Source organism: Callorhinus ursinus, unplaced genomic scaffold, assembly GCF_003265705.2.
Source record: "Callorhinus ursinus isolate GAN/ISIS: 27379988/994484 unplaced genomic scaffold, GSC_fseal_2.0 scaffold6, whole genome shotgun sequence".
Classification (NCBI taxonomy): Eukaryota; Metazoa; Chordata; class Mammalia; order Carnivora; family Otariidae; genus Callorhinus; species Callorhinus ursinus.
In genome coordinates this window covers 64,033,969-64,049,707 of record NW_027397068.1, presented here as the reverse complement: position 1 = coordinate 64,049,707, position 15,739 = coordinate 64,033,969, and the positions used below count along the sequence as shown (strand labels likewise).

General features: G+C 39.6%; 1 protein-coding gene across 3 annotated transcripts in view; it reads left to right on the top strand.

The window, feature by feature from the left end:
• Positions 1-15,739, top strand: part of KATNA1 (katanin catalytic subunit A1) — a 39,534-nt gene that overhangs the window by 7,387 nt on the left and 16,408 nt on the right. For 2 of the 3 annotated variants that reach the window (XM_073894080.1, XM_025866310.2), the window contains exons 2-4: positions 3,042-3,216; positions 5,557-5,714; positions 13,008-13,188. In XM_073894080.1, the coding sequence (XP_073750181.1) occupies positions 3,055-3,216; positions 5,557-5,714; positions 13,008-13,188 (501 nt within the window). In that variant the 5' untranslated portion in view covers positions 3,042-3,054. The remainder of the gene's footprint in view (positions 1-3,041; positions 3,217-5,556; positions 5,715-13,007; positions 13,189-15,739) is intronic. The other variant, XM_073894081.1, reaches the window with a different exon arrangement.

Genomic DNA, 15,739 nt, shown 5'->3' with positions numbered 1-15,739 from the left:
GCTCAGTCAGTTAAGCGACTGCCTTCGGCTCAGGTCATGATCCCAGGGTCCTGGGATCGAGCCCCACATCCGGCTCCCTGCTCGGCGGGAGGCCTGCTTCCCCCTCTCCCGCTCCCCCTGCTTGTGTTCCTGCTCTCGCTGTGTGTGTGTCTCTCTCTCTGTCAATTAAATAAGTAAAATCTTTAAAAAAAAAAAAGTCAAATGCTACACCAACTGAGCCAGCCAGGTGCCCTTTAGTTTTTATTTAAATTTGGCCTTTTAGCTCCTCCCTTCTTGTGCTTTTCAGTCTGCTTTGTTAGTCTTTTTCTAGCTTCCTGAATTGACAGCTTAGGTCAATTATTGTCACTCTTTCTTACGGTGGTTGGATGTGGTGAATCTGCAGTCATCTTCAACCACCCCTCATCGCTTCCTGATGTCCCGATTGTGTGCCATAAGGGATTCTCAGCCTGGGAACTGATCGTCCTAAGAACTGTCTTTCTCAGTTGTTCCCCTCTAGCCTAACCTGAGGGGAAGAGTGGCAGCAGGAGACCACTCCCAAGAGCTGTCCTGTTGACCTCTGTTTCTATCAGCTCCCCACTCTGTCCAGGCCTGGCTTTGCTGTGATGTACCCTGCTGTCTCCGTCAGGGACTGGGCTTGCACTGCTGCTTCTCTGTCCTGCAGTGGAAAGTGTGGGGAGGGTAAGCAAGGATGGCAGGACAATAGACCTCAGAAAAGGCACAGTTAGAAACTCTAACCTGGCCCTATTTCCCTCTGAGCTGCCTTGTACTTTCCCACACACCAGGACCCAAATCACCATCTATTATTTCAGTGTTTTTCTGAATTTTATATTCAGTTCTAAGATCCATCAACCTTCTACAAAGTAACTGTGGCTCTTCTAGGATTGGTTTTTGGGAAGGGGGCCAGTTGCTATCTTGGCTTCCTGGCTTGCCTTGTACTTAGGAATTGAACCTGATACTGAGATTCAAGATGTTTGGGTTTAAAGATCGTAATAAATATACATGACATGTATTAATCAAACCTAACTGGGTAGAGGTGCAGCAGTTGTACCTTTAGCTGGTTAGAAATGAGAACTGCCAAGGACTGGCAGAGAACAGAAGCCTGAGGCTGTTGGTGTGATTTTGACATCTCTGCTTCTCCATTGAGGTTGTGATCCCACTTCTCTAATCTCTGTCCTAAGGAGCATAGTACCCTCCCTCTTCTGCTCTGGTATGGATAGCAGTGCTGGTTTGTAACTCTTCTGCCCGCCAGCATTTCCCATTAATCTTGATTTATGCAGTCCTCTAATTCTGGGCTGTGTGGATATGATTGCCTTCTCTTGTCTATTTGTAGACAATCTTTTTTGTCTATTTGGTAGAAAATCTTTTTGGTCCCGTGTGTAACACATAGTGTTAGATATTCCTGGTTGGCCTGCTCTGTGTGCCAGCTAAACAATCTACATTAAATTAAATTCAAGAAGTTTGCTTGGCATGCTTTTTCACAGAAAACCTCATCCCTGAGTGAAGAATTTAAATAATAAAAAACATAAGAGCCATAGTGGTCTCTATGGGACTTAAACTCTGTTGCATCACTTGACCTTAACCATAGGTGGGGTGAGGGAGGGAGGTGTCGAAAATCACAGTTTTAGGAAATGCCTCTGGCTAGATTAAATTAAGCTAGGTAGAGAGGTCCCCATATTGAAGTTTTCTCTGTTCATCTATGAGGTACATCTATTTGAATATCCCACTGACAAACAAAAGGAGTAAAAAAAAAAATGATCCTTAATTTTTCCTTCATGCATCTGTCTCTTCTCAGCTTTCCTGTGATCTTTCACGATTCCATCATTTTTTAGTTCCACCACGTTGAAACTTCATTCATATTAACTCTAAGCATTTCTTTCGCCATGTGTTTCAAATTTCTTTTTATTTTGAAAGCCACAACCCTAACTTACTGCTCTCTCAAAAATATGCAGATCTTTCAGACTTTCCACTACACCATGCTATATACAGTTAATAAATAATAGTAATTGTCAGCATCAACAGAGCTGACATTTATCAGATGCCTACTTCTGATGCTTTATATCCACATCCATATATCCATAGCCTACTAATACAAAGACTGTGCTTGGTTCTCATATATAGAAAGTTCCAGGGAAGATGCAGTTAGCATTTATTGACATGCTATTATTTGCCAAGTAGTATGCTAGGTACTTTAAATAGTCATTTATTCCTTATAGTGCAAGTCTTGGAAGTAGTTACTATCTCAGTTTTACATATTTAAAAACCGAAGCTTAGAAAAGTTAAGGGACTTGACCAAGGTGGCAGAATTTTAATTCTAACCAAGAATTTTCTAACTTTGAAACGCATGTGCTTTCTGCTGTTCCACACTGCCTTCCAAAAACTGTATCTGACATGGTGCATTTGTTCTTCAGATGCTCAGTAAGACTTGTGTGTCATGGGGCGCCTGGGCGGCTCAGTTGTTAAGTGTCTTGCCTTCAGTTCAGGTCATGATCCCAGGTCCTGGGATCGAGCCCCACATCGGGCTCCCTGCTCGGTGGGAAGCCTGCTTCTCCCTCTCCCACTCCCCCTGCTTGTGTTCCCTCTCTCGCTGTCTCTGTCAAAAAATAAATAAAATCTTAAAAAAAAAAGACTTGTGTGTCATGCACTGAGCATATAGTCTCACACCTTTCAGATATAAATCCTCTCCAAGTAGAGATAAGATGCATATAGATGAATTAGTATAATTCAGAGTAGACAAGTGTCTTGAATGAAAGGTCCAGGTAAAGCGCCAGGGGATTTTAGAAGGGGGAGAATTTATTTTAGACTGAGAAGTTCAGAGGGCAGACATGCTGGGAGAACTGCCCTCCGAGCTGGGTGGGGTTTGCTTGTGGGAACCAAGAACTTTCTTTGAAGGAGGAGAAAATGCTTGGCAAATGGAGATGGAAAGTGCAGTGTGTGTGATTGTGAGCTTCTTGAAGGAGCCCCGGAAAGTATACTTTAGAGAAGGGCTTTGTATACTTATTTTTAGGAGACATATAATATTTCTTTCTTTCTTTTTTTTTTAGCTTATGATTGAGCATGAGTCTTGTTATGATTAGTGAGAATGTAAAACTGGCCCGTGAGTATGCGCTGCTGGGCAACTATGACTCTGCAATGGTGTATTATCAGGGCGTTCTTGACCAGATGAACAAGTATCTGTACTCAGTCAAAGATACCTATCTCCAGCAGAAATGGCAACAGGTGAGACTCGTGCTGCTGTGTGTTTTAGTGGTTTCAGTACTCAGAAGACTTAAAGAGATCGTGACTGTCCTTTGCAGTTACACGTGAAGGGTGTATGGTTTGTTACGTGGATTTGTATATAATGTTACTTGAAATTTGATTTGTTATATTAGTAATAGTCCATATTCACTGTCATCAATATTGTGAGTTCTACTCAGTAATAGTTGTTGGAATCTAATAGATTAAAAAAATGGTTTTGTCGTATTTTTCTGTATCACATTTTTTTACCTATTAAAATTAGAATTGACTTTATTAAGCCATTGTTCAAACTGCAGATGATAGCTGAATGTCATGGTTACAGTATTTTCTGTAGAATATTCTAAAGCAGACCATATTTGAATCCCATATGAGGAATGTTAGTCACTGGGGACCAGTAGAAATTTACAGATGGAAAATGTAGAAGTTATAAGCCCACTTAAAGGTGGCATTTCTAACAAGTTTCAGCTACATCACAGAGGAAAGAAATGTTACAGAATTTGGGGCACCTGGGTGGCTCAGCCATTAAGCGTCTGTCTTGGGCTCAGGTCATGGTCCCAGGGTCCTGGGATTGAGCCCGCATTGGGCTCCCTGCTCCACAGGAAGCCTGCTTCTCCCTTCCCCACTCCTGCTTGTGTTCCCACTCTCACCGGCTCTCTCTCTGTCAAATAAATATAAAATCTTTAAAAAAAAAAAGTTACAGAATTTAATAGTATTTTTGAGCTGTTCTTCTCAGTAGAACGTTAATCCCTCAGATTCTACTAAACTGCTTTTTTTATAGTATTCCATTTTTGTACTTAATTTCTTTATGAGCGAAAAATATCCTACCTCTTTGAACTTAAACCTTTTTCCTTAATCTGCCTCTGCATATCCCTTGCATTCCAGAAGAGGAAAGTATTTTATTTCATAAAGAGTCTTAAATTTGTCACTGAAAGATTTATGTTCATTCGCTAGAGACTTTTTTCTTTTTTTTTTTTTTTTAAAGATTTTATTTATTTATTTGACGGAGAGAGGCAGTGAGAGCAGGAACACAAGCAGGGGGAGTGGGAGAGGGAGAAGCAGGCTTCCCACTGAGCAGGGAGCACGATGTGGAACTCGATCCCAGGACCCTGGGATCGTGACCTGAGCTGAAGGCAGATGCTTAACGACTGAGCTACCCAGGTGCCCTGGAGACTTTTTTTTCAAGTAGGCTACACACCCATCGTGGAGCCCAAGGTGGGGCTCGAACTCACAACCTGAGATCAAAACCTGAGCTGAGATCAAGAGTTGGACACTTAACTGAGCCACTCAGGCGCCCCTGTGGGCTAGAGACTTTTATTTTAAAAGTCTAAACTTTTTTTTCTTTAAGGTTTATTTGTTTATTTGAGGCAGGGGGTGGGCAGGAGGGAGATGGAGAGAGGGAGAGAGAGACTCTCAAGCAGACTCCCTGCTGAATGCCTGGGTGGCTTAGTTGGAGCCAGACGTGGGGCTCAGTCTCACAGCCCTGAGGTCATGACCTGAGCCAAAATCAAGAGCCGGATGCTCAACCAACTAAGCCACCCAGGTGCCCCTATTAATTTATTTTTAGATAGTAGAGTGCACACATGAGCAGGGGAGGGGGGGGCAGAGGAAGAGGGGAAGCAGACTCCCTGCTGAGCACAGAGCCCAACACAGGGCTCTATCCCACAACATGAGATCATGACCTGAGCCAAAACCAAGAGAGTGGGACACAACCGACTGAGCCCCCCAGGCACCCCAAAAGTCTACGCTTTTCTTGTGAAGATACTTAAATCATTTAGTTTTAAAACCAAACATTACCAACTTTCTTTCAATATTTTATATATTGTTTATAAATTGAGTCAAAAATGCTTAAAAAAAATCTTGGTTATATGTGATTTGGGCCATTTGTCATATGAAGCCATATTTTTCAAACTGTGGGTTTCAGCCCATTAATGATCTGTGAAATTAGTGCATTCTCATCACCATTTTAAAAGTCCAGTAACATAGCATAAAAAACATCAAAGAAGCAATTTATAAAAGGATTATTTTTATCAAAATTTCCAAAAAGAAAGTTAGAGCCAACTTCAATATATTATACAGTTTGAATATGAGCCGTAAGTTAGTAACATGGTTTAATTGGTCAAAATATTTAATTCATTTTCTCTTGCAATTGAAAAAAACTTAATAACCATTCTTAAAATTTCAGCAATATTTTGGCATGATTTATGGGATAACTGATGTCAAAATGGAGGTTTCCAACATCTCTAATAAATGGCCCTGGTTTAATCTTGGTAGTGATTTATTGGTTACAGATATTTAAAGAGCCATATTCTCCTTTGAAACCAGGTTTGGCAGGAAATAAATGTGGAAGCTAAACATGTTAAGGATATTATGAAAACACTGGAGAGCTTTAAGCTAGACAACACTCCACTGAAAGCTGCACAACATGAGCTTCCAGCCTCTGAAGGGGAAGTCTGGTCCTTGCCTGTACCTGTTGAACGAAGGTAAGTCGAGACCTTTTAAGAAACAAATTAGCCCAGGAAACTAATAGCTTTGGCTATATCTAGGAGCCCTGAGTGGCCGAGAGACAGGAACGGGAGGTTTTTTACTGAATACCTTTTAGAACTCTTATGTTATTTATCATGTAACTATGACCCATATTGATAAATTAAACTTAGGTGGAAATAACCCAAAAATAATGCTTTTGTGAATGAGCTTACAGTAGTGGAGACAACATTATCTTATAGAAGGAGCTGGGAATTGAAATATCTGAGCTCTCGTTCTCTCTTTGCCACTATTTGTAGTTTTGGAAAAAATATGTAACCTTTCGGGCACCAGTGTGGCTCAGTTGCTAAGAGTCTGCCTTTCAGCTCAGGTCATGATCCCAGGGGATCGAACTCACATCGGGCTCCCTGCTCAGTGGGAAGCCTACATCTCCCTCTCCCACTCCTGCTTGTGCTCTCGCTTTCGCTGTCTCTATCAAATAAATAAATAAAATCTTAAAAAAAAAATGTAACCTCTCTAGGCTTCAGATTTTTCTAACGTAAAGTGAGGGAGTTAGATTAAAACACTGGTTCTGAAACAGGCTATCACAGAATACTACTGTTCATCAAAATTGTTAACATGAAAAATGGGCTTTTTAATTCACAGGAAGAAAAGGATAAAATGTTCTGTTTTAAGGTTTTTTTTTTTTTTTAAGATTTATTTATTTGAGAGAGAGTGAGAGGGGAGAGGGTCAGAGGGAGAAGCAGACTCCCCGCTGAACAGGGAGCCCAATGCGGGACTCAATCCCTGGACTCAATCCCAGGACTCCGGGATCATGACCTGAGCCAAAGGCAATCGCTTAACCAACTGAGCCACCCAGACACCCATATTTTAGGTTTTTCTTTGGCATTTTTTCCCTCCGCTTCCTATTACCTGGAGCTGGCAAATGAATAGTTAGTGAAAGTGATATTTACTGAAATGCTCTACACAGCCAGTCGTGCTTAGTTTCACTGCATATTTTTTACTGGCAGGTATCAGATGGATGTCACTTGTCTATTTCACTCACATAATAGATTTCCTAGTTTGTATTGTGGACTTAAACATGTGAGTGTATAATAGCATTCTACAGAAAACACTGACTTGCAGGTCCTTTGCCCCCTAATCAGTTTGAGAATCTTGCACTAAGGAAGACATTGCTCAGGTGTTTTTCAGTTTCACATTGTCATTTGGAACTCTCAATTCTTTTTTTTTTTTTTGAAAGATTTTATTTATTTGAGAGAGAGAGAGAGTTAGCAAGAGCAGAAACACAAGCAGGGGGAGCAGGAGAGGGATAGCAGGCTTCCCGCTGAGCAGAGAGCCTGATGTGGGACTCGATCCCAGGACCCCGAGATCATGACCTGAGCCGAAGGCAGATGCTTAACCGACTGAGCCACCCAGGCGCCCCTGTAACTCTCAATTCTTGATTGTATTTTATGATAGGTGCTAGATGTTGAGTGCTCATGTGTCCTAAGCACTATTAGAGGCTACACATGTTATTTCATTTTTTCACAGCCTTTGAAATAAGTCATGTCTTCTTTATATTTCAGATAAGATAATTTGATGTACAGTGAAGCTAGGTAACTTTCCCCCATTATCACAAAGCTAATAACTGGTGGAGCTAGAATTTGAACACAGATATATTTGATTACAAAGCTGGCATTCTCTGTGCCCTACCGGTTATTCTCAAACTCTAGTATACCTAAAGATCTCTTGGGGCACTTACTAAAATGTGGATTCAGGGTTTTCACTCCCAGAGAGTCTGATACAATACAGGCATACCTAGGAGATATTGTAGGTTCAGGTCCAGACCACCACAATAAAGTATCACAATAAACAAAGTCAAATAAGTATTTTGGTTTCCCAGCGTGTACATAAAAGTTATTTATACTGTAATCTATTCAGTGTATAATAGGATCATGTCTAAAAAACACGGTGTACATACCTAAATTGAAAAATACTTTATTCCTTTTTTTTTTTAAGATTTTTATTTATTTATTTGATGGAGAGAGACACAGCGAGAGAGGGAACACAAGCAGGGGGAGTGGGAGAGGGAGAAGCAGGCTTCTCGCGGAGCAGGGAGCCCGATGCGGGGCTCGACCCCAGGACCCTCGGATCATGACCCAAACCAAAGGCAGACGCTTAACGCCTGAGCCACCCAGGTGCCCCAAAAAATACCCCATTCCTAAAAAATGTTAACCATCATTTGAGCTCTCAGCAAGTTATAATGATCACAGACCACCTAAGTAAAATATATAATAACTATATTATTATATATTTTATATTTATATATTATATAAAAAGTTAAAAATATTCCAAGAATCACCAAAATGTGACACAGAGACACAAAATGAGCCAATGCTATTGGAAAAATAGTACTGATAGGCTGGTTCAACATGAGGTTGCCACACATCTTCAGTTTGTAAGAAACAAAAACAAAAACACAGTGTCTGCAAAGCACAAAAAAGTAAAGGACAGTAAAACAAGGTATGCCTATAGACAGCAGGTGGAGCTCAGGAACCTGCCAGTGATTCTGACTCGTGGTCCATGGAACACACTTTGAGAAGTACCACACCAAAGTGTTCCCTCTCTACTTTAAGATCAACTAATGGGTATTGATTCCTTCCTAGTCACCTTAATTTTCTTCAGCCCCAGATAAAAGTACTAATGTTCTGTTATTGACTTCCATATCTTTTGAATATTTACTGAATTTTTCCCTTGTTCATAAGCACTTTTATATATACTATGTTTTCTGTTACGTTTTAGAATTCACTAAAAAAGTACAGCAGTGGGCTCATTAAAGAAAAATAGGAAAATGCATGAAAGTAGGGGCAAATCATATGGTCATTCCAATGCAGCATCTAGTCTTTGTTTATTTTCATAGGTATATTATATCCATGATATATAAATTTGTACCGTTTCTGAAAAAAAAAATCCTAGTAATAACAATCATCACACACTTACTGTATGCTAGGTACTGTGTTCATTCATTGCTTTATATATATTATTCTCAAAACAGTCTCAGAAGGTAGGTACTAATTTTTTAGCCCCAATTTCTGATGGGGACACTAGGTAGGTTAATTGGCTCTTCATACTGTAAGCATTGATGATTGATAAGCCACATCAGACCTTTCTCTCTGCTGCTTTTAAAGGGTTATGTTTAACCTACCTAGTTAACCATGCTTTTATTGGTGGTTTTCTGTTTTTTGTTATTATAAAGTGAATATTTGTAAGTGAATCTTTTTCTACATTTCTTTTTTCTTAATTTCAGTAGAACTAATAATAGATGAGTCAAGTTGTGTTTTTGTTTTTTCTTGCCTATTAATGTTTTATTCCTATTAACTTTTTTCTTTCCTCTTTCTGGAGAATCATCATTTGGCCCTTGTGTTATTAGTCTGTTCCTGCTGCTGTAACAAAATACACCAGACGGGGTGGCTTAGCAGAAATTTATGTCTTTTTTTTTTTTTTTTTAAGATTTTATTTATTTATTTGACAGAGAGAGACACAGCGAGAGAGGGACCACAAGCAGGGGGAGCAGGAGAGGGCGAAGCAGGCTTTCCACTGGGCAGGGAGCCCGATGCGGGGCTCAGTCCCAGGACCCTGGGACCATGACCTGAGCCGAAGGCAGACGCTTAATGACTGAGCCACCCAGGCGCCCCAGAAATGTATGTCTTTATTTCTCACAGTTCTGGAGGCTAAAGGTCCAAGATCAAGGTACTAGCTAGTTTGGTTCCTGAGGACTCTTCCAAGCAGACAGCTGCCTTGTCTCTGTCTTTGGGAACCATCACGCTCTCTGGTATCTCTCACAAGAACACAGTCCTCAGATCAAGGCCTTATTTAACTTTATTTCATTTATTTGTTTATTTTTAAGTAGGCTCCATGCTCAATATGGGGCTTGAACTCACCACCTGAGATCAAGAGTCACATGTTTTACTGACTGAGCCATCCAGGTGCCCCTAACTTTAAGTACTCCCTTACTCTAAATGGTCTCATTGGGGATGAGGAATTTAACATAATGAATTTTGGGGGGACACAAACATTCAGTCCATAACAGCCCTGTAACTCCTTTCTCGCTTATTGGTAAGAACTTTCCGATGAATACATGTGCCCAATGAAAATTTAGTTCATCTCAAATTTAATGAGTTATTTGGTCACCTCAATCTAACAAGCAGAGGCAGGAGGACTTTCTCTTGGGAGTGGTAGGAAATTGAATTACATGAGCCTCTTCATCTAGGAAATTCTATGATGATGAGTCCTAGTTCCCCTTCTGATTGTTTTTTGCTTTCTTCAATATCTTTTTCTGTCCCTGATGTTAAATGCCTTGGATCACTATTAACTGTAAAGTTCTCCTCTTTGACTTTATTTGCTGCGTCTTTGCTTCTTCCTGTAGTTTATTTTACTTGCTTCCTCAACTAGATAGCCCTCAAAACTTATGTTTTGTTAGTCTTCATTTGTACTCATGCTTATGAGAACCTACTCTTTGTTGAACTGTTGGTGACTCTAACCTTGTCATCAGCTAGATTGTAGTCCCATTTAAAGAACAGATTCAGTCTCCTCTGTGGTCATGCACAGAAATGTTTGTACAAGGAGATTCACTGAACCTTTTAGAGCAAAGATTAGAAATAGCTTCAAAGCAATTAAATGTGATTCTCTTAAAATGTCTTTTAAAAGCCATTTAGCATCCCTCAGATATCTCATCTCACAATAAAACCCAAGGTTTTCATCATATCCTTCAACAGCACATGCGGTCTGGTTCCATACTACCTCTAGAACCCGAGTTCTTACAACTCTCTTCCTCCTCAAGCAAGTCAAGCACACAGATACTTCAGTTCTTTGCACTTGCCTTTCCTTCAGCTCAGATGTTTGATGACTTGTTCTCTCGTTTCCTTCAGTTCTCACCTTAAATGTTACCTCAGAAAGGCCATCTCCAACCACCCTACCTGAAATACCCCTGCTCCTCCAATGGGAGCCCCTACCCTTCTTTATTTTTCTAGACTGCACACAGGATCATCTGATGTACTGTTTATGTCTTCATTGAAGACCCCTCTCCACACACATATATACACACACGGATGTAAGTTCCTAAGAATAAAGGTTTTATTAACTTACTTGAAATTTTTTTATCCCCAGTGCATAGAATAATCAATAGTAATATTTCAGTAAATTAGTTTTTGGAGAAATGAATAGCTAACAGTAAGAAGTGGATAAAATGTGGCATATTTTACATGTAACTGCCGTCTAGTCATTAAAAACCATTTATGAGGTGATGATACAGGAAATGCCTTATGATAGGATTAGAGATAAATATGAATGCATGTGTTTATAACAGTTCCAGTTCTGTTTAAATGAAAGACAGCTTGGGGCGCCTGGGTGGTTCATTTGGTTGGGTGGCTGCCTTCGGCTTGGGTCATGATCCCAGGGTTCTGGGATCGAGCCCCGCATCGGGTTCCCTGCTCAGCGGAGAGCCTGCTTCTCCCTCTCCCTCTGCCTGCCTCTCTGCGTACTTGTGCTCTCTATCTCTCTGTCAAATAAACAAATAAAATCTTAATAAATAAATCACTGTCAAATGAAAGAAAGAAAGAAAGAAAGAAAGAAAGAAAGAAAGAAAAAGAAAGAAAGACAGCTATAAGAAAATAGACTAATATGTTAAGTGGCTAACTCTGGGTAATGGGGTTACAGGTGACTTTTATTCTTATACTTGATTATATCTCATTGTTGGTTTTATATTATTTTTCTAGTAGGGGAATACATATTTTAAAAGAATATCTCTACTTGGCTATCCAGATGTCTAAATCGAAAATCAAACCCCCATCATTCCTTTTTGTCTTTATCATTCTGCCAAATCCTCATTATTTTTTTTTTTTAAGATTTTATTTATTTACTTGACAGCAGGAGAGCACAAGCAGGAGGAGCGGCAGAGGGAGAAGCAGGCCCCCCGTCGAGCAGTGAGCCCATGCTGGGCTCAATCCCAGGACCCTGGGATCATGACCTGAGCCGAAGGCAGTCGCTTAACCGACTGAGCCACCCAGGCGCCCCCCAAATCCTCATTCTCAGCTTTCCATGTCTAGGAGTATCTTTTTTGATAGTGTATCTCTCGGACTTCCACTGCTTATTGCCTTAGGCCAGGCACTCATCTAACGCCTCCATAACATTTGTAACCTGCAAATATCCCCCTGCTTTCTGTTTCCTTTATCGGTGTATCTTACTCAGTACTGGCCCCATCTTTCTAAAACCTTTGCAGCAGCAGTTAGCTAAAAGCTAAGCCTCTTGAACTAGTATTGAGATTTTCTACTTACTGAACCACCTTCTCTGTCCAGTACCCTCCCTGAATGCTCACCATTGTCTATAGTTAGTGTCTTTATAAACCTTTACGTAGATGAAGCTCATTTTGATTTTTTTGCTTTTCTACACTGATTTTCTTGTCTGCAGTTATACCCTCTTGTTTAGTTCATCTCCTGTGTTTCCAGGCCCAGTTTATTTTCTGTCCTCTTGAGGTTGTTGATAGCACTTGGTCTCTTTTACATTTTCTGGCATACTTGCCTAGTTTTATATACCTTTTTCTTAACTATACTTGAGGTATTTGAGGATAGGCCTCTTTTACCTTTTTTATTTTTCACTTTAATGGCCCCAGCCAAGTCTAGGAGCCTGAGAAATAAATTTGAGAGGTCTGAGTCCTGCCGCAGAAATAAAGATGACATGAGGTGATGTGTGTAAACGTAAAGCGCTCTACATCACTTCTTGTGACTGTCCTCAGCCAGTGGTCATGTCAGTGTTTTAAGCGGAAAAATGATATAATTTTATTAATTAAAATACGAGAACTATATTTTAAATAAAATAGTGTCAGCTTGCACATATACCAGTGGATAAATGTGAATCGTGTACCTCTGCTGTGTTCTGGTTCTTTTGATAAAACTCTCTTTGATAATTGCTGTCTTTTCAGTTTCCAAGAATCAGACTAAGTTGTCATTCATCCTTGACGTACACCAGTGATTTCCTCTCAAAAGAGAGGTGATGATCATTTGCCTTCTATTATTTCTACTATATAGCCATACTGCAGTCCATTCTTCTCGTTAAATCACCACAGACCGCTGTGTCAGATATAAACAGCAGATCTTAGATTTCAGTGACTCGTTCATTCAGTCCTATCTTGTGTTCCGTTATTGCCTCTTTAGTTACAGCTTCTTTAGTTCATAGACTAACTTACACATGGTATGTGTACGTCTGTTTTTGGACCACCTCCAGTTCATTATGATTTTCATGATCTTGTGTCTAATTAGACCCTCACCAGGACCTAGAAAACGCCAGTCTCCTCAGTACAGTGACCCTAAGCCACACGGTAACCGTCCAAGTACAACTGTCAGAGTTCACCGTTCATCTGCACACAATCTTCACAACGACAGAGGGAAAGCTGTTCGTTGTCGGGAAAAGAAAGAACAGAGTAAAGGAAGAGAGGAAAAGGTAAATGTTACTGGTTTTCATAAATGAAATATTTATTAACCATAAAAATGAAGACTGTATAGGGCGCCTGGGTGGCTCAGTTGGTTAAGCGACTGCCTTCGGCTCAGGTCATGATCCTGGAGTCCCGGGATCGAGTCCCGCATCGGGCTCCCCGCTCAGTGGGGAGTCTGCTTCTCCCTCTGACCCTCTTCCCTCTCGTGCTCTCTATCTCTCATTCTCTCTCTCTCTCTCTCTCTCAAATAAACAAATAAAATTAAAAAAAAATGAAGACTGTATAAATTTTAATAATTTTTAGTCTTTGAAACGACCAGACTATATTAGAACCTTAGTCATATTCCACCTAGACTGGGATTTTTCCCAGTCACTATTAAACAGATACTTTGGAGTATTTTTTGTATTTTTAGATGTTGAAATAATTTCAGACTTGCAAACAGGTTGCAAGAATGGTATAAATTTACCCAGTTTTACCAATTATTAATATTTTGCCCCTTTTGCTTTATCTTCTACTCTCTATATACATTTTTTTCCTGCAACATTTAGAGTAAATTGTAGATATCATGCTCTTTTACCCTTAAATACTTTAGAGTGTATTTCCTAGGTACTTGGACATTCTTTTACATAAACACAATACAGTTGTCAAAAGCCATACATTTTACAGTGATGCAATGTTGCATCAGTCCGTAGACCCTCATAAAATTCAGCCAGTTATCCCAGTGCTGACATACATAGCTCATTGTGCTCCCATGCCAGGATGCAGTATGGAAGTATACATTACATTTGGTTGTCATGTTTCTTTCATCTCTTTAATGTGAAAACTTTCTCAGCCTTTCTCTTTTTTGGTTCTTGGTATCTTTGAAGAGTACAGGCCAGTTGTTTTGTAGAATACCTCTCAGTTTCGGCTTTTCTAATGTTTCCTCCCGATTAGATTAAGGGTATGCATTTTGGGCAGGAATACCATGGAAGGGAAGTTTTTTTCTTCACAGTGTATAATAAGGAGACACAGGATGTTTATTTGTTCTGTGACTTGTGATAAATTGGAGTGCCTCGTTAGGGTGGTGTCTGCCTGGGCTTTCCACTATAAAGTTACTCCTTCTCCCTTCATATTAATTTGGGGGGAGATACCTTGAGACTGTAAATAATCCTATTTCTCATCAAAATTTCATCTACTTGTTTTAGCATTCAGTGATGCCTGCCTAAATCAGTTAATTCTGTGACAGTTAAAAAATCATGATTTTCTAATGCTATTATTTCTAATACATTAATTGGCATCCTGCTGTAAGGAAAAACTTCATCTCTTTCTCTTTATTTAATGTTATCAGTATGGAGTCAGTGGATTCTTATTTGATTCAGTGAATTACAATCTGTTGCTATCTTTTTGATGCTTAAATTGTCTAAGATTTGAGGGGTGAGACCTTTGAAACTAGATCACTATGTCTTTTTTGACATGTACTCGTCATTCTCTGAGTACCTCCTCATTTTCTGGCAGTAATCAACAAGTCAGTTGTCCAAGAGATTTAAATTAATATGATCTTGCTGGTAAGGCAGGAAATATAAAGCTTTTCAAAAATATAGCATGGCGATTAAGAGCATGGACTTTAGATACAGGTAGACCTGTGTTGAAGCACCAACTCTGCTCTGTGTTACTATAAGCCGTTTGGTCTTTCTAAGTTTTATTTCCTCATATATATAATTATTTTAACACTTGTCCCCTAGAGTTTTCATAGGATAAGTGCAATAATCTTTTCTGGCCCCCAGCGCATACTTCGTGAGTGTTAGCTGTTACTATTTCCCACACATTCCAGGTAACTGAGATTTTACTGTATTTGCTGTTGCTTAAACAGTTTTTTTATTGCATTTTTTCAAAAATTTAATAGATATTTCAGATGTTGGTGACTATGCTCCTTAGTGGATACAATGCAAAAGTAGAAATATTGGGTTAAAACCAAGACAAAAATAAATCCCTTAAAAGGAAACTCACTTAAAAAAGTTCTTGTTTATCAGTGAAAGTATTTTAGCCTTCAGTTTTAAAACATACAGTGTTTCCACCACTCTTTGGTTCTCTATTGTTTCAAGAAAGAGTAAGAGAAGAAAGTATACTAAATAAACATAAGATTAGCTGCAATAAGAGGAGGTCTTATCTGTATCTCTGCTTAGTGTAGACTGCTTAATTGCTAAAATCCTCAGGACTTTGAGCGAGGGGTATAGGATAGCCAGACAACAAATGTGTAAAATAGGTTTTCTCCCCGAGTCAGCTAGTGTGTCTTGAAAATATGTACCCACTGTTGAGAAACTATACTTGGGGAGACCAGACTAATAATATTTCAGGTAATTATAGAATAATTAGATGCTTAACAGTGGTAGTAACTGATGACTAAAAAGAACAGAATTCTTTTTTTTCATTATGTTATGTTAATCACCATACATTACATCATTAGTTTTTGATGTAGTGTTCCATGATTCATTGTTTGTGTATAACACCCAGCGCTCCACGCAGAACGTGCCCTCTTTAATACCCATCACTGGGCTAACCCATCCCCCAACCCCCTCCCCT